The sequence below is a fragment of the Petaurus breviceps genome, unplaced genomic scaffold, assembly GCF_028583685.1.
Source record: "Petaurus breviceps papuanus isolate PSGF00001 unplaced genomic scaffold, PetGlider_PUasm1.0 171, whole genome shotgun sequence".
Classification (NCBI taxonomy): Eukaryota; Metazoa; Chordata; class Mammalia; order Diprotodontia; family Petauridae; genus Petaurus; species Petaurus breviceps.
In genome coordinates this window covers 4,097,245-4,124,340 of record NW_027185754.1, presented here as the reverse complement: position 1 = coordinate 4,124,340, position 27,096 = coordinate 4,097,245, and the positions used below count along the sequence as shown (strand labels likewise).

General features: G+C 34.6%; 1 protein-coding gene across 17 annotated transcripts in view; it reads left to right on the top strand.

Moving 5' to 3' along the window:
• Positions 1 to 27,096, top strand: part of CHD9 (chromodomain helicase DNA binding protein 9) — a 254,078-nt gene that overhangs the window by 152,128 nt on the left and 74,854 nt on the right. For all 17 annotated transcript variants that reach the window (XM_069082490.1, XM_069082491.1, XM_069082494.1 and 14 more), the window contains 11 exons: positions 4,584 to 4,652; positions 4,729 to 4,784; positions 5,639 to 5,756; positions 6,569 to 6,655; positions 7,027 to 7,164; positions 15,087 to 15,208; positions 17,006 to 17,249; positions 20,850 to 21,026; positions 24,392 to 24,535; positions 24,621 to 24,876; positions 25,121 to 25,331. In XM_069082490.1, the coding sequence (XP_068938591.1) occupies positions 4,584 to 4,652; positions 4,729 to 4,784; positions 5,639 to 5,756; positions 6,569 to 6,655; positions 7,027 to 7,164; positions 15,087 to 15,208; positions 17,006 to 17,249; positions 20,850 to 21,026; positions 24,392 to 24,535; positions 24,621 to 24,876; positions 25,121 to 25,331 (1,622 nt within the window). The remainder of the gene's footprint in view (positions 1 to 4,583; positions 4,653 to 4,728; positions 4,785 to 5,638; positions 5,757 to 6,568; positions 6,656 to 7,026; positions 7,165 to 15,086; positions 15,209 to 17,005; positions 17,250 to 20,849; positions 21,027 to 24,391; positions 24,536 to 24,620; positions 24,877 to 25,120; positions 25,332 to 27,096) is intronic.

The following is a 27,096-nucleotide window of genomic DNA, read 5'->3' as shown; positions in this document are numbered from 1 at the left end:
GCTTTTTGATGCAGTCCATTTTGTATTCAGACAACTTTCTCTAATTTTGGAAGGTTTTCCTTATATAGGTTTCCTTCTGTGGTATCCTCCCATGGTTGGGTTCACAGAGGAATTTCTACTCCAGGTTCAAGATACTCTAGGTCTGTAATCTTAAAACTGTTGCTTATGTGCCCCTACCAGTGAATTTGCCTTCAGTCAACCAAAGCTCACAGCTATCTTAAAGAAAATGCATTTACTGAGATGGAATAGGAAGAACAGTAGCTATAAAATGTCCTTCCCTCCATCTGTCAAAGAACCAGGGATTCAAATTCAATAAATATGGAGAGCTAGTGGGAAGCATAGGCACATGCTATTAGTGTATGATGAACTTGTACAATATAAGAAATAGACACATATATAGACTCATTCATATATTGTAGCCAAAATTATACACAGAGTATACGAGTAGAGAGGGGTACATTTAGGGAGCACATCTAGCATAAATAACTCACTACAGTGTGTCCCTTCTCTTCTTGTGGTATCCTTATGCTGCTCTCCTGGCACACTGTATTTCTCCTGGGCATATCACTCTGTGCAGATTCCTGGATCTGATCCCTACTGGGCACAGTGAGTCCTGCTAGGCAAATAATGCCGTTGCAACATGCCAAGGCTGATTTGGCAGGGATAGGGGAATCCCTACTCTCCCCAAGAGGTATGAAGAGTGATTCTATCTAAAGAGCTGAGTTGTTACACTCTACAGTGATGCCTTGCCTCAAACCAGTCTCTTAAGCAATGGTTCTTAACCTGGGGTTCATCTGTAAAATAAGCTGGAGAAAGAAAAAGCGAATCACTCCAGTCAGTATCTTTGCAAAGAAAACCCCAAATGGGGTCACAGAGTGTGAGACACAACTGCAAAATGACTCAACAAAAGCAAATGAGATTCACCTAAACATTCTAGCCTGTATAGATATTTTTAACTTCTGACTTTATTCATATTAGCTTAACCTTCTAGTTTTATGTTATTTGAAAGCATGATAAATATACTATCTTTATCAAAATTCTCATTAAAAAATATTAAGTAGCACAGGCCAGGTAGAGTTCCCTGGGACATACTACCATAAATTTTCCTCCAAGTTGATATTAACAAAGTATTGAGCACCATAGGGATCTGATTTTCAAAATAGTTTGCAGGGGTGGCTAGGTGGTGCAGTGAATAGAGCACCAGCCCTGACACTTAACACTAGCTGTGTGACTTTGGGCAAGTCACTTAATCCCAATTGCCCTGCCTTCCCCCCTCCAAAAAGCAAAAAAGAAAAAAAAATTAAAATTAAAATAGTTTACTGGGGCAGCCAGGTGTCTCAGCGAGTAAGAGCACTGGCGCCAGTGTCGGGATGACCTGGATCAAATCCGGCCTCGGATACTCAGCACCACACCCAGAAATAACTGGCCTTGTAACCTTGAGCAAGTTACTTAACCCCTATTGCTTTAAAAAAGAAATAGTTTACAGACTTGACTTTTCCTTTCTTTGAAAATGGGGGATGTTTATGCCTCTTTGGTCCTGTGATGCCTCTTCCATTTTCAGCATTCTTTCAGAGGTTACTTACAAGTAATTCAGCAGTCACATCTTCCAGTTTTGTCATTATCTTCCAGAAATGACTTGAATTCATCAAGAGTAGGCAGATCTTTTCTAGTACAGTTGGAGAGCTGAATTTGGATTCAGGACCCAAGCTTGAATTGAAACTTAGACCCTTACAACTTAAAATATCTTGAACAAGTCACTTTTTAACTCTCTGAGACTTGGTTCAAAGTATCACAGAATTTGAGGGTTGGAAGAGACCACAATATATATTACATTATATTTTATTTTATATGATTGGTTTTGCTGATTTTTTTCTCTTACTCCTCAAAAAGAGGAATACAGGAGAAAATATAGGTGATCCCAAAACAAACAATATCAATAAAAATACTATTTAAAAAGGGAAGAGATTATAGTGACTATATAGTTCACTTCACACGTGAAGAGTAATCCCCATTATAACATCCCAAGAAATGGTTGTCTGGCTTCTGAAATATACCCCTTCTGTAGTCTTTTTCAGTTCTGAATGTGTGATCCTACAATCAAGTCAGCAATCATTTATTAATTGTTTACTACACTGGAGATTTTTAAAAAGGCAATAACAGTTCCTGTTTTAAAGGAACTTGTGGTCTAATGGGGGTAAGGATGTGCAAACTATGTACAAACAAGATATATACAGGATAAATTGGTGACAATCTAAGATTAAGAAAGACTGGGAAAGGCTTCTTGAAGAAGATAAGACAGATTTGAAGAAAACCAGGAAAGCTGGGAGACAGAGAGAGAGAGAGAATTCCAGGCATAGGGGACATCTAGTAAAAATTTTAGACACCAGGACAACACAGAGTTGAAAGATATGGAGTGTTATGTTCAAAGAACAGGAAGAAGGCTTGTGTCATTGAACTGCAGACATGGAAGTAAGGTTTAAGGAGACTAGAAAGGTAGGAGGGGGGCAGGTTATGAAGGGCTTTAAAAGCCAGATGGGATTTTATGTTTAATCCAGAAGGTGATAGAGAGCCATATTAGAATTGACTGGAATAGGAAGGTGACATGGATATGCTGCCCTTAATGAAAGCCAATTTGCTGAGTGGACGATAGGCTACCCTGGGGAAAGGCAACTAGGAAGACCAGCCAGCAGGTTACTGCAGTAGTCCAGGTGTGAGATGATTAAGGGGGCTGCCCCATGGCGGTGGCAGTATCAGAAAAGAAGAGGACATGTTTGAGAGCTGTTATAAGCCATTTATGCTCAACCTGTGGTAGAGCATTCTGAGCTCACATTGGTCTGACTAGCCACAGCTAGACACTTTGTTACTTGACTCTAACATAGTAATGTCATTTTGGTCTCTTGGAGCACAAAGGACAACACAACCCAAAACAACAGGACTTGGCAAATGATTGGATATGGGGAGTGAGAGTGAGGGGTTGAGGGTGTCATCTGATTTGTGAGCCTGGGTCTCTTGGAGCTTGATGTTGCCTGTGACAATAATAGGGAAGTTAGGAAGAGGAGAGAGTTTTTGAGAAAAGATGAGTTCAGTTTTGGACATGATGAATTTAAGATGTCTGCAGGACATCCATTTCAGGATTTCTAATAGGCATTTGGAGATAAGAAACCAGAGGTAAGGAGAATTGTTCGGGTTAGACAAATAGATGTGAGATTCATCTGCATGGATTTGATCATTGAATCCATGGGAGCTGATGAGATAACCAAGTGAAATAGCACTGAGAGTAAAGAGAAGAGAGCCAAAAATACTTGAAGGGTAGTTAGAAGTTAGAAGACACAATCTGGATGAAGACAAAGGGGACAGTCAGTAAGACAGTGGGAGGAAAGACAATAGAGAGCAGTGCTATTAAGTTCTAGAAAAAAGAGAGTATTAAGGAGAAGGTGACTGAGAGGTCAGTAAGGATGAGGATTGAGGAAAAAAACCATTAGATATGGCAGTTAAGAGATCATTGGTTGCATTGGTAATAATAATCCTTAATATTCTTAGAATTTCAACTCCCAGTTAATAATTTTTATTCTGTCTTTTCCGGTTCCCTAGGCAGAAATAAAAATGAACTGTTAGTTGAGGAGTTCTGTTTTCTCTTTTTGTCATCCTTTGCCTTTATCCTATCCACCCAAGGCAGAGATTTTGTCCTATGTTTTATCCTTCTCTTTCCCACAGTATACTAAGAAAACTTTTTGTTATTTTTAACATGCCTTGCCAGCTTCAGCTCATTGTAAGCTTTATTGTAATTGACACCATTTTTATAGAATCAAGCGACATTTTTGTGTTTGCCCTTAGTTATCTGCCTTTACTTCCATCTGATGTATGTGTCTTTTTCAGTCCGTGAGTCCCCTGTGCATCCACATTGAACTTTTTAGACTGCTCACCTTTTTCTGTTTTTTTTTTAAATTGCTTCCACTTATGCCCTTAGAATTATTTTTGAGAGTTTCCCCTCCCTCCTGGGCTGAATTACTCTGTAGGATTTTAATCCCTGGGACTCTAACTAGCCTTTCTCTGAATTCCTTAGGGTAACATTGAATGCCCTTTTTAATTTGACTACATCCTACCTTTGCAGCTTTATTTCATACTATTCCTTTGCTAGCTATTACAGATCTTGTCCTGCAAAATTCTGCTTCTGCATTCACATGTAGGATCTCTGTTCCTTCAGATCTCTACCCTTCCTCTATCGTACCTCATTTCTACCCATTAAAGTCCTTCCCATATTTAAGGTCTAGATCAGATGTCATCACCTTAATGAAGCTTTTCCTCATTTCTTCTGTTAATCTTCCATAGCTGAAAATGATCATTTCACCTCAAATTTTTCTAGAGCACCTTATCTATGTATCTTGTTTGCTCCAAATACATTGTACTCATATTTATTTGTATAGACTCATCCACCCATTAAGTTGTAAGCTTCTTGACAGCAAGGGTATATTTTTATTTAATTTTTGTTTTTGTGTCCTAGATGCCTACTACAGTGTCTTGGGCATAATAAGTTTATAATAAATGTTAAGTTGAATAAAATTTAAATTTCCCGCTTTTCTTAGGAGAATCCAAGTGAAGAAGATGCTGCAATTGTGGACAAAATACTGTCTTCTAGGATAGTAAAGAAGGAAGTGAGTATTTGAGTATTTTATATCATGTATTTCATGTTCTTTATGAATTGTAATAATTATTCTTTTTTTCTCTTAGATATCACCTGGAATAATGATTGATGCAGAAGAATTTTTTGTAAAATACAAGAATTAGTGAGTATTGATATTTTTAAGACAGTAAGAAAGGAGGCTTAAGTTTAGAAAGAAGCACAATGTTTGGAACATTAGGAAGCTATTAATTATCACCCTAATTTATATTTTTTATTTGAATACCAATACTGTTTTTACTATTTAAATTATTGTATTAGCCTAATTGAAAGAATAAGTAGAAGCCCATGGTCCAAAGTCACTTAAAGGAAATTAAATAAATTTGTTCATTATGTTCTGTTTTTGAGATGCTTATGTTTATTTTTTTATAATCATCAACTCACATGGTGCCTGGTTAATTTCTTTAACAAATAATTCGTATTTTAATAAGTTAATTTTAACCTAGTATATGGATTAATCAATTATAAAAATGAATTATTGATGGAGAGATACAAAAAATTTCAAATCATATATTTATAGGAAAAACAGAAAGTCAAATATATTTTATTTATTCTGTGGTGTTTTTTTAATTCCATTCTTATTTTACTTCTTCCAGACTTATAAACTTAATTACATGATTCTGGAATTGAAGTGATTTTGTTTTCATGTAAAATAGCATTTTCCTTAATGACAAGAGAGTTAACAATAAAGATTTTAATGATAAATGACACTGTGTTGCATACCAGTCTGCTTCCACTTAAAGTGCTGATTTACATACTAAATCTTGTTGAGGCTACAGTGAGCAAAATATATTTAGTCCAGAAGTTATTTATATGAGAGTAGTAATGAAGCAAAATATCAAATCACTTATTTACAAAGCTGAAAATTAGTATATATTACTAGATGTTTTAATTGAATTCAACTGTGCCCACCTTGGCATACTTTGCTATGATAACATTATAATTTTTTAACAATTTCAGCTCCTATCTTCACTGTGAGTGGGCCACAGAACAACAGCTTTTAAAAGATAAAAGAATACAGCAGAAAATCAAAAGATTCAAATTGAGACAAGCACAACGAGCACATTTTTTCGCAGATGTAAGTGATAAAAACAAAAAACAAAACAAGTGCCATAAACTTCCATTTGCTGAACTCTATGTTTACAGTATTGTTTGCCAAGACTTTGACTAACTTGTACTGCTCAGCTTCTCAGCCTTCTTTGAATATAACTACTATATACAAGACAAACCTAAGTTTTTCTTAAAAATTCAATTTGAAGACATTTTTATGTCTTCATTGATGGAGAGTAGTGGCCCTACTAACCTAAATTAAGGGGTACAGGAAAAATATTTGTAATTTTTTAATGTATTTTTGGTGCTTATAAATAGATACAGATATGTATTTTAGATTAATTTGCGGTACTTAAAAAACAATAAAGAAATCACTTTTTAAAGACAACCCTCTCCCCTTATATATCAAAGAACTTTTGAACAAAGGAATTAATTTGAGAAAATAATAATTCTTTAAGAAATTTGAAAATAAGACTTATCTTTTGATAGATTATAATAGGTAAATTATATCAGGATCCTGCTTACTGGAGATGGGATTTCCCACTGTTTTTTGACCAGTATCTTATCACAACACTGAGAGGCACTTTTATTGATTTTTTTTTTTAATATTTGTTTTGGTAACCCCACATTTAAATGAAGTATGCAGCATGGGCTTAACCTTTCTATAGCTAGTTTTCTCATCAGTAAAATAAAGGGTTAGTCATATCATTTCCAAGGTCCACATGAAATTATTTTTAACCTATTTCAAATAAAATATGTAGCAGTTCTGGTAGTGAGTCTTTCATTCAATCACTGAGTTTATTCCCACTCTTTGATGACTAAATTATTTTTGAATTTCAGATGGAAGAAGAACCTTTTAATCCTGACTATGTTGAAGTAGACAGAGTGTTAGAAGTTTCTTTCTGTGAAGATAAGGACACTGGTGAGGTAAGTATTCAGTAAAAGGAGTAAGTCAAAAACTAGAACTTTTCAAATAAAAAATTGTTAATTTTTAAAAATTACTTTCTAGGGGCAGCCAGGTAGCACAGCGAGTAAGAGCACTGGCTCCAGTGTCAGGATGACCTGGGGATCGAATCCGGGCTCAGATACTTAGCACCACACCCAGAAATAACTGGCTGTGTAACCTTGAGCAAGTTACTTAACCCCAATTGCTTAAAAAAAAATTATTTTCTAAAAATAAAATTCTAATTTGGTTTTTATTTTGAAATATTTTAGTTTGCTCAGAATATTTTTAACTTTTATTTGTTTTAATAATTTTTTTTAACTGGTAAAATTTTTAAATGATTTTCTTTTTACAGCCTGTAATTTACTACTTGGTTAAGTGGTGCTCATTGCCATATGAAGATAGTACATGGGAACTGAAAGAGGATGTAGATCTAGCAAAAATAGAAGAATTTGAACAACTGCAAGCCTCAAGACCTGACTCTAGGCATTTGGTAAGGACATCTCTGGGTTTTAGATAACTTACCTTCAGAAAGTCTTAATATCTTTCTGATTCCAGCTGTTGTTTTGGTTCATATATATTAAGCTGCTTTCTACTGTAAGTTTCCTTTCCTTATATTTTCTCATTTTCCTTTGCATTTAAAGATGGTGCAAGTAATGATTTTGTTACTTTTGTCAGTTTTCCCTATTATCAGTACTTAGACTTCAATGTTTAGATTTTTATATTGAATCCTATCTGCTTTCCTGCTTTTAACTTTTAACACAGTAAGGCAAAGTAAAGATACCTGGAAATTAATATGGAACATATTTTTGTCAGGTTATCTTTTTGATGAGCAAATAGATATTTTGCATCTGTGAAAGTTAAACTTTATTTGATAAAAAATATAATTGGAAATGTTTCATTATATTGGAAGATACTTAATAGCATTAAGTCAAGTGAAATTATAAGGGAAAGATTTATCAATTACATAACTAAATAAATGAGAATTATAGCCAAATAAATGATAATTATATAACAGTAGTCTCTAATTATCTGGGTGAGGGGAGCATATATTTGTGAATTACTGAGAACTGTGAGAAAACTACTTTGTTAAGTGTGTTTTTAAGTGTACTATTTTGTTTAAGAATAGTTTAAAAGGACATATCTTAGTCAATCACGTAATTACAATGTTATTAGAAGTACTAGTTTGTCATTTTGTTTTCAGTTTTCAAATGCTTTATTAACTTCTGATTTACATCATTCATTTCCACCAGATTTTGAGTTACAAATTTTCTCCCTGTTTTTCCCCTACCCACTGCCCCAAAATAGCAGTCCTACAGAATATCCCCTCCTCCAATCTGCTCTTTCCCTTATCTTCTCCCATACCCCCTTCGACTTTTCCAGTAGGGCGTGGTGGATCTCTGTGCCCCATGCCTGTATATCTTATTTACCAATTACATGTAAAATAGTATTAATAATAGTATATATATATTTTTTTTCTTTTTTTTTAAACATTTGATTTTAAAACTTTGAATTCCAGATTCATTCCCTTCCTCCCTTGGAACCCACCCTCACTGGGAAGACAAGAAATTCAGTATAGGCTGTACATGTGTAGCTAATGCAAAACATTAACATATCAGATATATTCTAAAAGACTGACTACATTTCCCTCCCTCCCATCCCACCTCCCACTTGTTCCGTTCTCTACTTTGATCCGGTCCCTTTTCAAAAGTGGGTGCTTCCAACTTCCCTTCTCACCAGCCTGCCCTCCCTTCCATCATCCCCCCTCTCATCCTCCTCCTCCCTACTCTCCTATAGGGTGAGATACCCTATTCAGTGTGTATTTCATTCCCCCCTCAACCCAAATTCAATGAGAATGAGGTTGACCCATTCCCTTTTGCCTTCCTATTCTTCCCCTCCATTGTAACCATTTTCCCTTGCCTCTTCTATATGAGATAGTTTACCACATTCTGTCTCACCCCATCTCCTCTCATTATATTCCTCTCTCACCTCTTAATTTCACCTTTTAAGTATCATCCCTTCCTATTAAAGCGGTCCTGTGCCCTCTATCTGTGTATGCCTCTAAACATATATATACACATTCACATATGTATTTGTACTCCTGTATACCCTCCGGTATAGACACACACACACATATATATATTTCTATCCCTTTCAACTATTTTCATACTGAGAGAAGTTTCATCAGTTACAATTATTGTTTTTCCCTGTAGGAATGTTAATAGTTCAACTTTGATAAGTTCCTTATCATTTCTTTTCCCTGTTTACCTTCTCATGCTTCTCTTGCTTCTTATATCTGAATGTCAAATTTTCTATTCAACTCTGTTTTTTTATGATACTAATTTTTTCTGGGTAGATGCTTCTTGGTTTTAATCCCAGCTCCTTTGAACTCCGGAATATCATATTCCAAGCCCTTTGATCCCTCAGTGTAGAAGCTGCCAGATCCTGGTTTATCCTGATTGTGTTTCCACAGTATTCAAATTGTTTCTTCCTGGCCGCTTGTAATATTCTCTCCTTGATCTGGGAATTTCGGAACCTGGCTGTAATATTCTTAGGAGTTTTCTTTTTGGGTTCTTTTTCAGGAGGTGATCAGTGGATTCTTTCAAGCTCTTTTTTTGCCCTTTGGTTCTAAAACATCAGGGCAGTTTTCCTTGAGAATTTCTTGGAGGATGATTTCTAGGTTCTTTCTTTGATCATGACTTTCAGGTAGTCCAATAATTTTTAAATTATCTCTTCTGGATGTATTTTCCAGGTTAGTGGTTTTACCCATGAGATATTTCACATTGCCTTCTATTCTTTCATTTGTTTGGATCTGTTTAATAGCATCTTGATTTCTCATAAAGTCATTAGCTTCCATTTGCCCCCATCTAATTCTGAAGGAATGATTCTCCTCAGTGAGCTTTTGAGATTTCTTTTTCTGTCTGGCAAATTTGGCCTTTTAAGGCATTCTTCTCCTCATTGCCTTTTTCAGCCTCTTTTGCCATTTGAGTTAGTCCATTTTTAAGGTATCATTTTCCTCAGTTAGGCTGTTGACTCTCATTTTGTAATTTTCTTGCATCATTCTCATTTCTCTTCCCAATTTTTCCTCCACTTCTCTTATCTGCTTCTTAAAGTCCTCTATGGCCTATATTTTACTTTGAAGCTTTTGGTGCAGGAGTTCTGACTTCACTGTCTTCCTCCTGTTCCATGCTTTGATCCTTTTTGTCCCCCAAATAGGAGTCTAATGTTGGGTTCTTCTGTTTGCTTTGTTTCCTTTGCCTGGTCATGGTGCCACTCAATTACTTGTTTTTGTGCTTTTTGTCACAGTAGGACTCTGCTTCCAGACAGGGGAGCTTCATACCAAATGCTGGGGTTTTCTCAGCTGCCAGAGGTACTAGTTGGGTGCCCTTGCTGAAGCCTCCACACGCTCTGGCAAGCTGGACACATGCCCCAGGACCTATTCCCTAGACCACAATCCAGATCCAAGCAGGTTAAAGCAAGAGTGATTACCCCTCAGACTGGTCACTTGGGCCCCCTACACTCTGCGGGCCAGGAGCTGAAGCTGCCACGTGGGGGTGGCTGCACAGCTGGGCTCCTCAGCGGCTTTTTGCCGTGGGGGCAAAAGCTGATGCACTCCCCACTACTGTGTCCCAAAGTCCAGACTGCACTGACCTCTCACTTTGTCCTTCACATCTATGTGTCGATAAAAACGGCCACAGTTGCTGTTGATCTGGAGTCCCTCCGGCAGGTCAGACTGGCCCTGAGGCTAAAACATCCGGCTCACGCGGGCCTGGGCTTGGCTCCCAGAGCCCTGTGCTTGCTGATTCCTGCCTGCATGCCAGGGTGTGCTCAGCGGGAGGTTAGCTTTTCTGTGTCATTTTGTGGGTTCTGCAGCTCCAAAGTTTGTTCAGAGTCATCTTTTTCGTGATTTGGGGAAGGTGGAAGCTGGAGCCGCATGGAGGACCTGCTTCTGATGCCATATCATGGTATAGAGGTGACCCTGTATTCTTTGAAGAGAGTTTCTGCAGAATATAAGCTCTCTCTGGCCCTACCAAACTCAAAAGACTTGAATATTAGCTCAATGATGTGTGCTGTATATCTGTCATCTGGAGACTAGCCTACTTGAGTTTGAGTGGCTCTTCACCAGGTTGGTCAGAGGGTGAGAATTCTGGAACATAAGCTCCTGACGGCTTCCCCTCTTAAGGCACAGGGGTAGCACTTGGCTTCAATAAAGGAAGTTGACTATATTGGCAAAAAAAAGTGGATGTTTGGTGTATCACTGATTACAGTGATGAGCATTTATATTATACTATAAGGTTTATAAATCACTTTCCTCATCACCTTGTAAAGTAGGTCAAAATATACAGGCACCATAGCAAAATATAAATTGGTTAATTGAATTAATTGAAAGTAGGTCTATTATTCAAAGAGGTAAAAGTAGCAAATAAAAGAAGAAAATAGTACTGAATTTTTATGAACATATAACTATCAGTGGCAGCATCATTTGAGAAATTATGCCATCTGCAAAAAAAAAAATTTGCACAGTTGAAGGGGAAAAAAACCTCAAAGTATACAAGATTAAGAAAAAAGAAGCTAGTATGTAATTAGTAGTAATCTAGAAATTTGCCATAATCAATATTTAAATATTCATTTTTTATCATTACTTAAAGGGGAAAGTTAAGAATAGCACAGAATGTCTAGCATATACATATATATATGTGTATATATATATAATTTTAAGCAATTGGGTCAAGTAACTTGCCTAAGGTTACATGGCCAGTTCTTTTTTTGTGTGGGTGTTAAGTATCTGAGGCCAGAACCGATCCCAGGTCCTCCCGACTCTGGGCCGGCACTCTTACTCACTGGGCCACCTAGCTGCCCCATGTCTGGCATATTTTGGGGAAGAATAGATTTTAGCATGAGAAAGGACCTTAATACCTGCTAAAGTTAATTAACTTTACAGATGAGGAAACTGAGAACCAAAGATGAGAGATGATTTACCCAAGGTTAAGCTGGCATTTCATTTTGCATACTCCAACTTTACATCCAAGTGTGCTTTTAACTATTCTCATTATAAAATGCGAAATCCCAAAAGAAACCTTAAGTAAAACAGGACACATAGCAGAATTTGTCACATAATTGGTTATATAATAGTAATGTAGATTTGTTTCAGTATAAGGAAAAATCAAATATCAGTAGGTTTATGCATAATTTTTCACCTGATCCAGAATGACAAGATGTACTGATATCTAATTGTGACAGTGCCAGTTGTCATAGTGTAGGGTAATAAGTAAATACTAGAATATGGATGTGTAAAGCTTTATCTTATACCTTTTTTCTAATTTTCTTGGTGTCAGTAATATCAGGGCTCTACACTATGTAAAGGACTAATTTTTGCTTATTGCAAAACTGCCTCTTTCAGACCTTATTGGGTTCTTTTGGTTCTAGTTTTTCAGGTTTTATTAAGAAATACCATTTCTGTACTGTTCACATCCTTCTTAATTTTATAACAGAGACTTTATATTCACAGTCTTTAGACCAAAGCTCCCTTCCCTTGCCACTGCTCCCCAGTATCTGTTGTATCTTACTAATATTATTAGCTCACTAAGCTCTTTGACTGTTTCATTTTTGTATTTGTATACACAGTATATAGCATTGTATTGGCACAAAATAATGCTTACTTGTTGTTGATTGATTTGTCAATCAATTTTTTTTTTACCATATTCTGTGTTAAACATTTGTATTTACTGAGTGGAATCCCAGTTTTAATTTGCCCTCACATTTAGAAGTTTCTCCATTACCATTAACATTTTTAGAACACTTTTAGTTGCTCTTCTGTGCACCATTTACATAACTCATTCTGGTTTGTGATTTAAGCAGATTCATATATCTTGGGTTTTTTTTTATTCTAACTGATTATGGGGAATCTATCATCTTATAGTTATCCATTTGAGGTCATTATTTTTACAATGTTTTTCCTTTATGAATTTTATATCAGCTCACATTGAAACTTAACTTTTCTGCTTGTTCACTTAGCCTTTTGAGATTTTGGTGTAGTGCTACCTAGAAAGCAGATGATTGTATTCAAGCTTGAAGGTGTCTTTGTATACTTCTTCTAGACCATTAAATGTTAAATAACAGTAATACCAATTTGTAGGGGAATCCCATAGTTAATAAACTTACCCATTCAGAGAAGTACCCAATCACTACAATCTATAAGTTTAAATAAAATAGTTCTCTATCCATAACTGAATATTTCTCAAGTCCTTAGCAACTTAATTTGCTAGCTTTTTGTGTCTAAATTCTTTAAAAATTGTGTATACTGATTTCCCTTTCTCCCTTGAGCATCTGAAAGAACATTAGCAGATTAGTGAAAACATAACAACCCAATTTTTGAAACAATATATTTAGAGAGTTTGGAGTTAGCAAAGGGACCTTACAGATTATTTCATCTATTTCATTTTGTAAACAAGGGAACAGAGGCCCAAAGAGATTATGTGCTTTGACCCTAGCGTGTGTTTCTATTTAGTGACAGAGCATCTTTTAGAATTTGTTTCTTTTCACTACCTCCTAAATACTCCTACTCCTATTTCATACTTCCATGTTCTTTTTCTCAAAATTGATTTAGTTTCTGCATCCAGTGATCCTACCACTTATCCACACACCAATCATATATAGAAGTGACATTGAGAGTCATTCCTATGGGTGAGTTTGATGTTGACAGCATCCTGCTCTGCTGCCACAGTGGTTGGTTGCAATAAAAATTACATATTTTGGAAACAGTTTTATAATTTCATCATTGAGTTTCTTCAGATTTTATGGACAGGGTGCCATCTGATCCTAACAATAACATTTAAAGTGATTTATATCCAATTTGTTAATGAAGTCTAAAATACCTGGCAACCTTACCATTATTTTAACTTCTATTCTTGATCCCTCTATTCCAGGATATAATTTTGGGATCAGACTCTTCATAATATTTTGCTTAGCAAAGAAAAAAGTTTGAGTGAACTTACTTCTGGAAATTCACCCAACTCCATCATAAAGAGTTTAGAGCTGATGTCCCAGAAAAAGTTGAATGTCACCACTTGACCCTCATTTTGATATAGCTATCAATTTAGAGAAAAAGAACATAGAAGAAGAAAAAAAGAGGAAATTCTCTATCAAAGAGATTATCATACTGTTATTTCTCCTCTCACTACCTCTTCATTCTGTTGCCCCACGAATAGCGTATAAACTTATTCCAGCCTATCTGATACACCATCCCCTACCCTGCAAATCTGCAACTATGCAGGGTTCAAATAGCTAGAGAGAAGTATATCAAGCCCTGTTTGTCCTAGGGAAAGTGTTTGTTCTTTAATTTTTAAATGGAAGGTAGTACCCTGTTTGTCTCACCAAGTAAATTATTGTCCATTGTATTGTTCGACAAAGGCAAAGCAAGCACATCCCTCTGATTTGATGCATAATTGCTTAGGGATCAAAATTACATAGTGTTGTAGTACTGTTGGTAACAAATAAAGTAGCATTCAAATATAAAATAGTTTAAAGCAAAAATCTTTACATGAATTTTTTTTTCTTTAACATAAATGTATGTAACTATTGATAACAAAGGAATTTCTTAAGAAAACATCAGTGAATGAGAATGAAGCACTTTTCCACAAATGTATGATTTAGAATCGGCATTCATATTAAAAGGCCCTTATTAAAGAAAGCATTAAAAGGACAGTTATTCTTTAAGTAGAAGTTCATTCTGTTATTATTGGGCATTATTTTATAAAATTCATTTTCTTTAGTAAATTCTAATTTTACTGAACTGGATAACTATAATAAAATTGGTTGGAACTAGTCCTGCTTTCACTATGTTCATGGAAAATGTACTTTAGTCCTTAAATTGTCTTCATTCACTGATATTTTATCCAGATCAAATTAATTATTTTGGCAGGTTTAATTTCAGAAATTATAAAGGAGGGAAATAACAGTATTATGTTCCATTTATCATTTTTGTAGTAAAAGACAATCTGAAAATCCTGTTGACCTTTGTTATTCTCATCCTAGTTTCCAAGATATTTTTTGAGTTTTTAATTTGGGCCTAAGAACAGAAAGTCTTATTTTTCTGCATAAACTGCCATCCATAGAGAGTCCATGAGCTGTCCAGAGTAAAACAATAAAATATTTTCATAAATGCCAAAGGAGGTGAATTAAATTTAAACATAATTTACTTTTAAATTGTGTTGTTGTTATTCAGCTAATATTCTTGGAAGAAATGTTTTATACCTTGAATATTGAAAATATTGTTTGTTAATTGTTTAGAATAATTAAATGTATTAGAGATAGTCTTTCTGATTTTAATAATTATCTTTTTAAAACCCTATTATAAAATGTTGATAAATAGAGGATTCTTTTAAACATATTTGGTTTTTTTGTTTTGCCTCAAAGGACCGTCCTCCTCCTAATACTTGGAAAAAAATAGAACAGTCCAGAGAATACAAAAATGGCAACCAGCTCAGGGAATATCAGCTAGAAGGACTCAACTGGCTATTGTTTAATTGGTACAATAGGTATGTCCTCTGTTTTTAATATCAATTCTTAAGTATTGTCATTCTGGTGTATACACACACACACACACCATTCATAACATGTTGACATGTATATTAAGTAAAAAATTAAACACTATTGTTATATTGATGGTAAAATTATCATTGTCTTTATTATTAAAGTGAGTTAGGCACAGAGTTATATTTTAGGTTGCATTTTAACATATCAAATGTAGGGGTTTTTTTTAGCCTTAATATATGCATATCAGTATGTAAATAAGTGAATATGTTGATTATGATTGGATAAATATATTAAAAATATCATCCCCTTTGAACAGTAAAGAGTTTGCCTTTCCTCATAATATCATCTTAATTGATGTAAATTATCTTCTATCATACTTGGTAGTAATTAGAGCTGGTGAATCATCAGCATTTACACCTGGAAGGATCAGGGCTCCATTTATTGATATAAGAATTCAGGAAACTAAAACTGACATTTGGTTTTGGGTCAAAGACTGAGATGAAATACAAAGTATAGAATCATGATAAATAATATGGGATGTCTCAAAAGTCTTAATGCTGTTCTTATCTTTAATAGCTTATGTAATAGGAAATTTTTTATTATTACTGCTGACACTGATATAGTTATTTGCTCTTGCTGTTCCCATTGTTGTCTTCCTTTTCTATCATTAATTTTCTCTCTGCATCTCAGTATGGGTGGCAGTAAGAGATGTTACCTATGAAACATTTTGAGTAACTTGGAAGATGTAAGGCTCAAGTAGTATACAGGTATCCCAGAGACTTTGAGGACATATACTACTATACTGTGCTGCTACAAGTAGTATAATAATACTAGATATTCCATACGTTTCCAAAAAGTTATCTTCCAGGTTACTCAGAATGTTTTGTAGGTATCATCTCTTATTGCCATCCACCCACACTGAGATGAGGAGAGAAAATAAATAGTTTCATGATTGAAAAGGAAGCTAGTAATGTAGACAGGATAGCAAGAGCAAATAACTACATTAGTGTCAGCATTAAAATTTTTATATAATAATTATTAGGTATAACTTTTTTATACATATGATATTTCTCAAAAATAATTAATAATGATAAATTAAGGCTTCAGATGTCCTGTAAGGGAGGGATGGGGCAATCTATCATATCCCTTGAAACAACTATATATATATATATAAAGATAACATAGCCTTTGTTTTTTAACAAAAAGGTTTCAGTGTATTTGTTCAGTTCAATAAACATTTTTGAAATAATTTCTATGCACAGACAAAATGCTATAAGAAAATGTAGTGAAGATAGGTTACTTAAAGCTAGGAGAATCAGGGAAAGCTTCACATTAACACTGGAAGTTAGCAGGAGTATCTTTGTTTTGGAATAACAACAAACATAATTTTATTCAATTTTCTAATGAAGAGGTAGATAGAGGGCTTACCTTGAAACCAGGGAAAACCTAGGTTTAGTTTTTACCTCTGATATTGGCTATGCGATTTAGGGCAAATCACTTAATCTCTATCTATTGTAAATTGTAAATTATCTTGGTAAAGAGAGTTTCTCATCTGGGAGTTAATTAGTTCCCTATCACCAAAGTCATAGGTCCATTCCTATCCCTTACATTCCCAACATAGTACTAATATTAGAAACCTTCAGCATACTCTCCACTGTTTCAACTTTTATTAGTTGTTCTGAGTAGTGATGTTTTAATGTGCATTTTCATAATTTCAATATATTGAGTCTTGGGGAAAATATACATAAAAAGTGATATCTGTATCGTATCTTGATAGAAAATATATCTGTGTGTTTCAGACGAAACTGCATTTTAGCTGATGAAATGGGTCTTGGCAAAACAATTCAATCAATTACATTCCTCTACGAAATACTTCTGACCGGTATACGGGGGCCTTTTCTGATCATTGCACCACTTTCAACTATTACAAACTGGGAGAGAGAATTTCGCACATGGACTGATCTTAATGTTGTGGTATATCATGGAAGCCTGGTTAGCAGGCAGATGATACAGCAGTATGAGATGTACTTCAGGGACTCACAGGTATTTTATAATGGTACTTTTTAATTTTGTTTCAGGAAAAAAAAAACTTTGAATAGACAGATTGGGAAAGGGGCATATGCAATGCTTACTATTGACATCTAATGCTAGAGATAAATTTTAATTACTTTCCTAAATCTTACTTTGCTATACATTATATTTCTTTTTATTGTTCAGTTAAAGAATACAAAAACCATGAAATAACAAATTAACCAATTTATAGGCATTTTCGTTTGGCACCCTATTTAAATGAGAACTGTTCTGATTTCCAGTATCATAGACTTAGGCAGAAAATTAGGCAGTTTTCACGAAATTATTTTAAATGGATTAAGTATTCTAGCTAACTAAATTTTAAAATATTTTTCCTAAGTGAAAAAAAATGAATTTGGAATCCATTTAACTTGTCATAGTTTGAGACACTTTCTCTGTAATTAATATGGTTAATTTCTCAGTTCAGGGTTACACATTTGAAACCTTAGCCAGGTAAGACCCATTCTATTCTGATAAAGAACTACCACCAAACATTTTTCTCCTTTAAATTAGATCTTTGGCAAGAAAAAAAAAAAACTACTATTATTAAACAGTGCTTGAGTGGTTTTACTCTTTTGTCTCCTGGAGACATTTCCTGTTTTATTTTGACCATTCAGTCTGGGGATTTATCATCTTTCCCCACCCCAAACACACAGGACATGAAAATGTGAACAAGCAACATAAGAAAGAATTTCTTGGAAGTAGGTATAGGCCAAAAAACATGAACAGGGATATTTTAATCTTAGGGAATATACATTTACTTTTTTGTTGAAAGTTATTAGTTAAAATTAAGAAATAAAACCCTCTGCTTCATTAATATGTTAGCATAATATTTTATCCTTTCATTAATCCTTCCTTAATATGAGTCTTCAAAATTATGAAAATACTTAAAAAGTTGCTGTTATTACAAATGAGGTATAATATTATGGTGATAACTGGTGATTTTTGGTTATGTTATTAGTGTGTTATTTTGCCTTTCATTCACATCTTATTATCTACCTTTTACAAACATAAAATAGCAAAATTAACTGATTTTGTAGCCACAGCTATTTTTATCAACTTTAAGGCTACATGCAAATTTAGATATATATTCTGGAATCCCTTGAGTATTTCTAAACACGTTACTGAAAACTGATTTTAACCACTTAAGCCCTTCCTTCAACTTCCATGCAGATCAGGACATCTCACTATTTGTTGTTATATATGGTATCTTACAATAAGAGTATATATCTAGAGCTAGAAGGGACTTCAGAAGCCACCTAACCAAACCCTCTTATTTTACAGATGAGGAGACTGAGACTTCTAGAGGTTAAATGACTTACATAGGGTTAAATAGTAAGAATGAGAGATGGGTGTAAGGCTTTTTCAGTCGTGATAGAAATAAGAAAATTTCAGAGATGGAGTAAATCTTAGTAAATCTTACTATTCTGTGGAGGCAATCAGGGTTAAGTGACTTGCCCAGGGTCACACAGCTACTACAACCCTTTGAATTTAAAAAAGAAAGAAACTAGTTTCTGGGGAGCTTAAGGAGCTTGATCTCAAGGTTGTGATTCATTTTGATATTCACCTTATATAATTCACGTTGTAAAATGACAGCAAAGTATCTTCATATTTCTGCTGTGTATAATAAACATGTCTATTCACTACATACTCAGAAAAATCATAATCCCTTGTGATATCTTAAAAATTATGCTACCCAAATTATTTTACCTTAAAATATTCCATATTACAGTTGATTGAAGATGTTTCATGTACTGAGACATGATTCTAGGCAGCTTGATGGTTCCATTGGATAGAGTGCTAGGCTTGGAGTCAGGAAGACCTGAGTTTAAATTCACCCTCACACACTTGCTAGCTATATGAGCCTGGGTAAGTCACTTAACCTCTGCTTGCCTCAGCTTCCTCATCTGTAAAATGAGAGTAATAGTAGCACCTCTCTCCCAAGGTTGTTGTGAGAATCAAATGAGTTAATAATTGTAAAGCACTTATTATTACAGTGTGACTATATTTCTGATTTCATAATTTTCCTTATAGTGAGTGACCTTGGAATTTAAACCAAGAACATCTTGGAAGAGAGAATGAGGGAATACATGTAAAGCAGTTCCTTTTACATAATATTGCTATGTAAATGTTTGCTATTATCATTATTATTATGAATTTTTAATTTAGGAAAAAACAAATGCTTTCAAAGCTTCCTCTTTGAAAAAGATATGTCACTGTAAATTATTTATCGAGTTTGATAGGATTTGTTAATTGTAAATACCAGACATGCTTTTTTTTAAAGTTTGTAGAACTGTATTGTTATCAGCGTAGTAGCAAAATTACAAATCCTTCAAACCCACATTGAGAAAGTAATTGATATGATTTTGTTATTGTCGTTTTATAGAGGAATAATTTGAGGTTCTGAGAATAAGTGTCATACTATATTATAGATGTAGAAGTAGAAGGAACATTTGATATTATACCCCTTATTTTATACAAGAGGAAACTGAGAGTCATGGTGGTTAAGTGATTTGTCCATGTTCACAAATGTCTTAGTTGATAGAGGTTCCATTTTAACTCTGGATTTCTGACTCCAAATTCACTACTTTGTTTTTCTATCAAATTTGATGCAGGATTCAAAGCCAGGTCTACTAATTCCAGTTCTATAAAACAAATACTAGAAGATATTATTGAAAAATGTGATTGCTTTAGAGACTTTAATAGTATGACTGTTGTGCCTAATATACAGTTGGCTCATGTCTAGTATACAGTATTGGCCTAAGGATGGCTGTCTAATGCTCAGATAAATCAGAACCCATGATTCCCTCATTCTCTCTTCTAAGATGTTCCTGGTTTAATTCCCAAGGTCACTCACTATAAGGAAAATTATGAAATCAGAAATATAGTCACACTGTAAATGATTGGTTTTTGGTATTTTAGTTTACAGTGGACTATGTTAGCATTAGTCTTTTTGACCAGCAACTGCAATATATCTGTAAATAATAAACACATTTTGAAAAAAAAACAGATTGGCCAAATGTTGTTGTTGTTTAAATAAAATAGATACTCTTTTGTCCTTAAAAATTATGGGTATACATGCATATATACATATATGTATGTATATTCCTAGAAAGAATTCTTTGAATACTGTAATGAATTATATAATATCCACAAATTTATTTGTAAATATATACCATAATATTCTTGAAAAGTGCATAGCCATATAATTTTTTTTTTAAGCAATTGGGGTTAAGTAACTTGCTCAAGGTTACACAGCCAGGTATTTCTGGGTGTGGTGCTAAGTATCTGAGCCCGGGATTTGATCCCCAGGTCATCCTGACACTGGGGCCGGTGCTCTTACTTGCTGTGCTACCTGGCCGCCCTATAGCCATATAATTTTTAATTAATTCACTATACATTTTCAAGGTTTCGTGATGTAAATAATTTTGTTAGATTTTAACCTGTCATTGGGAAAAAAACATGTAATATATAAGATAAATATCATTTTATGTTAGTGACAATGAAATGAAAGTCGAGGTGTCATCTCTAAGGTGTTTTGTCAATTTGTTAAATTTGTTAATAAACTTCTAGGGGCGTATTATTAGAGGAGCATACAGGTTCCAGGCCATAATCACCACTTTTGAAATGATTCTGGGAGGCTGTGGAGAACTCAATGCAATTGAATGGCGTTGTGTGATTATTGATGAAGCACATAGGTTAAAGAATAAAAATTGCAAACTCCTAGAAGGTCTGAAACTCATGAATCTGGTGAGTAAACTCTCAACTTTGATTCAGTTTGTTACCTATTTATATACTGAAACTTTTTAGTCAAGTAGAGAGGGCCAAAGTTGAACCTTGTTTCTCAAAATGTTGACATTGTATTTATTTTACTATTATCTGTAATCTTAAGCTTTCTTGCTTTTGATTTCTTGATTTTTAAATTCAGATATTTGTGGTTTTTACATACTTTAAATTCCTCAAATAGTGGAAGTATCTTAGGGGTTTTATTTTTATAAGGCTTTTTTTTTCTTTTTAATATAATTTCCATTGAAAAGGTTTCCTAGAACTTAAGAGCAAATGAGAAATTATATTTTTTAATCTTTTGATTTTATATCACCAACATTTCCCATAATGCCCAAATCCACTTCACCCCTATAACCCAACAACCATCTTGTATAACAAAGGATAAAAAAGGGAAAAAATAGTTCAGAAAAACTAACCAACCAAGTCTAACATCACATACAGTGTTCTACACCCACAGTCATACTCCTCTATAAAGAAGAGCAGCTATAAATATTTGGTGCATATGAGACCTTTATTTTTATTTTATAGCTCTCAGGAACATATGCCAAGCACTAGCATTTCTTGGTCAAAGGATGGTACTTTTAGGTATTTTATTGTTGTTGTTCATTTGTTTTAGTTTTTATCATGTCCAACTTTTCATGACCCCATTTGGGGTATTCTTGGCAAACATACTAGAGCTTCTTCAGCTCATTTTGCAGGTGAGGAAACTGAGACAAATGGGATTAAGTGATTTGCCCAGGGTCACACACCTGCTAAGTGTCTGAGGCCCTTTTTAACTCAGATCTTCCTGACTTCAGGTCTGGCACAGTTGTACCACCTAGCTGCCCCAGTTACTTTGATAGCATAATTCTGATTTGCTTTCCAGAATGGATAGACCAATTTGAAGATCCTCCAGCAGTGTGCAAGAGTTCCTCTTCCTATAGCCCCTCCAATATTTACTCTGTCATGTTGACCAATTTGTTAGATAAGGGGTGAAAACCACAGAGTTGTCTGATTTTTTTTTGTGATTTGAAGCAGTCTTCATTTTAGAACTGTGTATTCATATCCTTTGACCACTTATTTGGGGAATGACCATGTGTTTGCATTAACTAGTATCTGAGATCTGAGGTGTCTTCTAACTGTAATTCTATGAAGTGGAATGAAATGAAAAAGTATTTATAAGCTCTCATTCTATGCAAGATACTGCACTAAGCAAAGAAAATTGAGAAAGTTTCTTCTCTCGAGGAGCTCACATTCAAATTGGGGGAGACAGCACATAAAGGAGGGGTCATATTCGTGTTTGGTTCAAAGCAGGTAGAAAGGCCAGATAGTAGTTAGGCAGGGAAAGAAATAGAAAATATGGCAAAGCCCCTAAGACATTAAGGAGTAATGATAGGGTATGTGGTCCACTTTGAAAGAGGATGGTATGTCCAAGGGTTAGAATGTAATGAGGCCTTGGATACCAGGGATGTGCGGTTAATATCCAGCTGATAGTAGGGATTCTGTGCTTCCTGGGAACTAGACAATAAGACATTGTTTTTGTTTGGAGAAAGGAAATATTTGGGTTCCCTCAGGGTGGCACTGCTCTCTCTACAGATAATCCCTTGGTGGTATCATATTTCATGGAAAAAAAATATTTAAAAATTCCCACTTGACCACTTCATTTCTAATCCTAGTCTTGTTCATTTTTTCAACTAGACAATTTTTAATCATTCAGTATGCGAACCATAGGAAAATCAGAGAATGTGCTTTAAGGTAGGGTTCTTAACCTGGGTTCTATGAACTTAAAAAAAATTTGATAACTAAATAAAATTACTTTTCTTTTTTATTTAATTTTATGCATTTAAAAATATTCTGAGAAGACTTGGGCCATAGGGTTTCACTTGAGACTGCGAGCTTATAGAGAGCTGGGATTATTTTTTGTCTTTTTTTGTACCTCAGCACTTTGTATAGTGGAACATAGAAGATACTTAATGCTAGTTGATTGATTGACCAGACTGTCCAAAGGGGTCCATGACACAAAAAGGTTAAGATCCCCTGCTCTAAGGTATAAAATCATAGAAGAATCTTAAAATGCCTAGCTTTCAGATGTATAGCTTTTTTCATGTCTGTTGTTATGGATAGATTCTATATCTGATGGTAATAATTGCAAATTTTCTTTTTAAACTATCTTATTTTTAGTGTTTGTTAAATAAGAAACTCTGAATTGTAATTCCTGGTGATAACATAAAAATTGGGGAAATTTATTTTCCTAGTTAGAAAAAAATAGTTAAAAAATAGAAGTGATTTTAACCAAATTGTAATTCATTGATTTCTTCCCTCTCCAATTTACCCTTCACACATCTGCCAGATTGATTTTCCAAAAACTCAAATCTGACCATGTCATTCCCCTAGTCAATAACTCTAGTAGCTTAATAGTGCTTTAGGGATTAAGTACAAACTCCTCTGTTTGGCATTTATAGCCCTTTACAATCTGACTCTAACCCTAGCTAAAGTGTGTACTTCTTGAAGTCAGGGACCATATTAACATTTGGGTTTTTTTGTATCTGCAGCTCCTAACAGAATGCTATACACATGGTTGGCATTTAATAAGTGCTTATTGACTTATTTATTATTTTAATCAGCTTTAACACTTGTATTTTAGTTTATATAAATTAACAACTAGAATCCTACCCTTTTTTTGCAACAGGATTAACTTCATTCAGGTACAAAAATGAATAGGTAGAATTCTGTACTTTCAGTAGCTTAGATAGAATCCAAACTTCACTTCTCCTTTTCAGCTGCCCCTACTTCTAGCCTCCTGAAATCTTACCCCTTCTTTAAGGAATAGGCTCATATGCCACCTTTTCTGTGAAAATGCAGAAAGTGCCTCTCTTTTCAAACTTAACATGGCACTTTATACTTTTACCATACTTATTAAGATCTGTTTTGTATTACAGTGATTTCTATATGTTATATTCCCCTACTAGATTGTAAGCTCCATGATCACATAGTAGATACTTGGTAAATATTTGTTCATTTTAATTATTGCCCCAGCTCTTAAAAGAAATTGTCATCCAGTTGAGAAACCAATGACACATGTGAAGTAATTTTTATTACATAAGCACCATATCAATTGGTAGAAATTAACATGGTGTTAAAGAAGCATTCAAGAAATGTACAATAAAAGTATTATTTGGGTAAAGTTAATTAGGGAGAACTTAGTAGAGATGAATTTTCAACTAAGTTTTGGAGAAGATGATGGGTACAATGTACTTCAATATGCAAATATGTTTTTGAAAGTGTAAGAGCAAGTCTTTGACTTAGGTGCTTAGAAAAAATGATGTGTGAACTATTCTGATTTGATATAGGAACACAAGGTGCTTTTGACTGGTACACCACTTCAGAATACAGTTGAAGAACTATTCAGTCTTCTTCATTTCCTTGAACCCTTAAGATTTCCCTCTGAATCTACTTTCATGCAAGAATTTGGGGATCTTAAAACAGAAGAACAGGTAATTTCTAAATAAAGAACATCATATTTCTTTGTTAATTATTTTTATGTAAATATACATTACAACTATTTAACGTTTCCTGTAGGTGCAAAAGCTTCAAGCCATTTTAAAACCAATGATGTTGAGAAGATTAAAAGAAGATGTAGAAAAGAAGTTGGCCCCTAAGGAGGAAACCATAATTGAAGTAGAACTTACTAATATTCAGAAGAAATATTACCGGGCTATCTTGGAAAAGAATTTTGCATTTTTATCCAAAGGAGCAGGACAAGCTAATGTACCTAATTTAGTTAACACTATGATGGAACTCAGAAAATGCTGCAATCACCCCTATCTTATCAAAGGTATCTTCAATGGAATTGCAAACTGTAACACATTGTCAGGTCTTTTACAGTATGCCTAACTTTTCTGCCCTAGGCATTCAAACTTCATATCATATTTGTGTATTCATTAGATGGATTAAGAGCCCAGGCTGAGATACCTTTCCTTGACTATAAAGATAACCATCATTGCAAATAAAGAATATGTATACAGTCAGGAGTTGAAGTACTTGTATTTTGATTGTGCATGTTCATATTTATTTTACAGGTGCTGAGGAGAAAATACTTGGGGAATTTAAAGAAACACATAACCCAGCTGCTCCTGACTTTCATCTTCAAGCAATGATCCAATCTGCTGGCAAATTGGTCCTCATTGATAAGCTTCTTCCAAAAATGAAAGCAGGTGGGCATAAAGTGCTCATCTTCTCCCAGATGGTACGCTGCCTTGACATTTTGGAGGACTATCTTATACATAAGAGGTAAGACAAGTTGCAGTCCATAGAAAATACTTGTGAATAATGTCCATGGTCTTTAATTTTACATGTTGTTTCCACCACTGTACTATCACATAGATTTGCTCTTTGCCTAGGATAAGAAACAATTTATTTCAGTGACCAGTCGACAATAATTTATTGTGTATACTCTGTGCCAGACAAGACGCTGCTGAGTATACAAAGACGAAAAACAAATTAAACTCCTTGCTTTTCAGGAACTTATAGTCTATCAGGAGAGACCACAAGTACACATATAAGTATATGTAGAATAAATACAGAATAACTGCACAAGAGTTAAGGAGGGAGAATACTATCAGTTGAAGAGAACTAAAAATACCTTATAGAGAAAGGAGAGCTTGATTTGCATCTATGAGAAATAGAGGTTATTCTCTGGGACAGAAGTGATGATAGAGTTCTTTCCAGCAATGGGAGATGACCAATACAAAGACAGGAAGACAGAAAATGTAGTGCTATGTGTAATAGAGAGGCCAGTTGGCTTAGACCTTACAGTGAGGAAAAGAGGCCATATATAATGAGGATAGAAAGAATGGTTGTGGACAAGTTGTGAAGTCCTTTAAGAACCAAACTGGAGGAGTTTATATTTCATCCTAGAGGCAGTGCTCCAGGAGTTGATTCAGTAGGGGATGGCATGGTCAGATCTATGCTTAATTAAGGAAAATCATTTTAGTGGTTATTTGGAGGATGGAAGGGAACTAGGAAAGACATGAGGCAAGGAAACCAATTAGGAGATCACAGCTTTAGTGCAAGCATGTAATGAAGAGGACCTGAACTCAGGTGATATCTTTGTAGAAGTCATAATTGCTATGATAAATATTATAGAGGTAGAAGTGGCAAGATTTGGCAGCTGATTGGATATCTGTTGGATATTGGGATAAGGAAGATGGAAAAGTCAAGGATAATGTTACAGTTACAAACCTGGATTTTGGATGCATGTGATTCTATGGAAGCAAACTAATATCCCTACTAACACACCCTTTCCCTCTTTTAGGAATATTAAAGCAGTATTTTTCTCAGTATCCTAGTCTGAATCCTTTGGACTAACCTGAAAGAGGAGCCTTATCAGTCTTTCTTTAATTGTCCTGAAACAGTGCTGTTCACTAACAAGCCACACAGACACACACACACAGACTCACACACCCTTACAAAGACCTAATCATATTCTTTGAAGAAATTGGGTAAAATGTTCTGCTAGAACTCTGTTCTCTCTTTTGATAGAATTTTGGAAGTGACTGGACAAGGCTTTGGGGCCCTAGAGATCAGTACTTCTTAATGCCTTTGTACTTCAACCTTTGAAAACTCACACCACTATTGTCTGGTTAGGTTCCCAGACTATTTCCAAGGTTCTGGGTAGAACAGTTTGGTTCTTATTCTTCTAAACATTAAATCATGCCCCACTAGTGTGCTTTCCCAGTATCAACTAGTAGACTCAGTTCTTTATCAAAAACATTTATGCAAATACCTCAGCAAGGACAGTAGTGCAGCATACATTGCATGCACAAAACCAAGTTACCATTACTTAGTATGATAGAAATACTAATTATATTTATACTTCCCAATACTAGCAGTTAAACTTTATTAGTCAAATATGTGCCAACCTTAGTTTATATTATCTATTAGACAATGAAAGCATTAACCACCACTAGATACAAATCACCAACCTAATTTCCTAGGACTTCCTAGTAATTGTGTCTCTGAATTGGTTGCCTGATAGGTCTGCAAATCTCTGTCA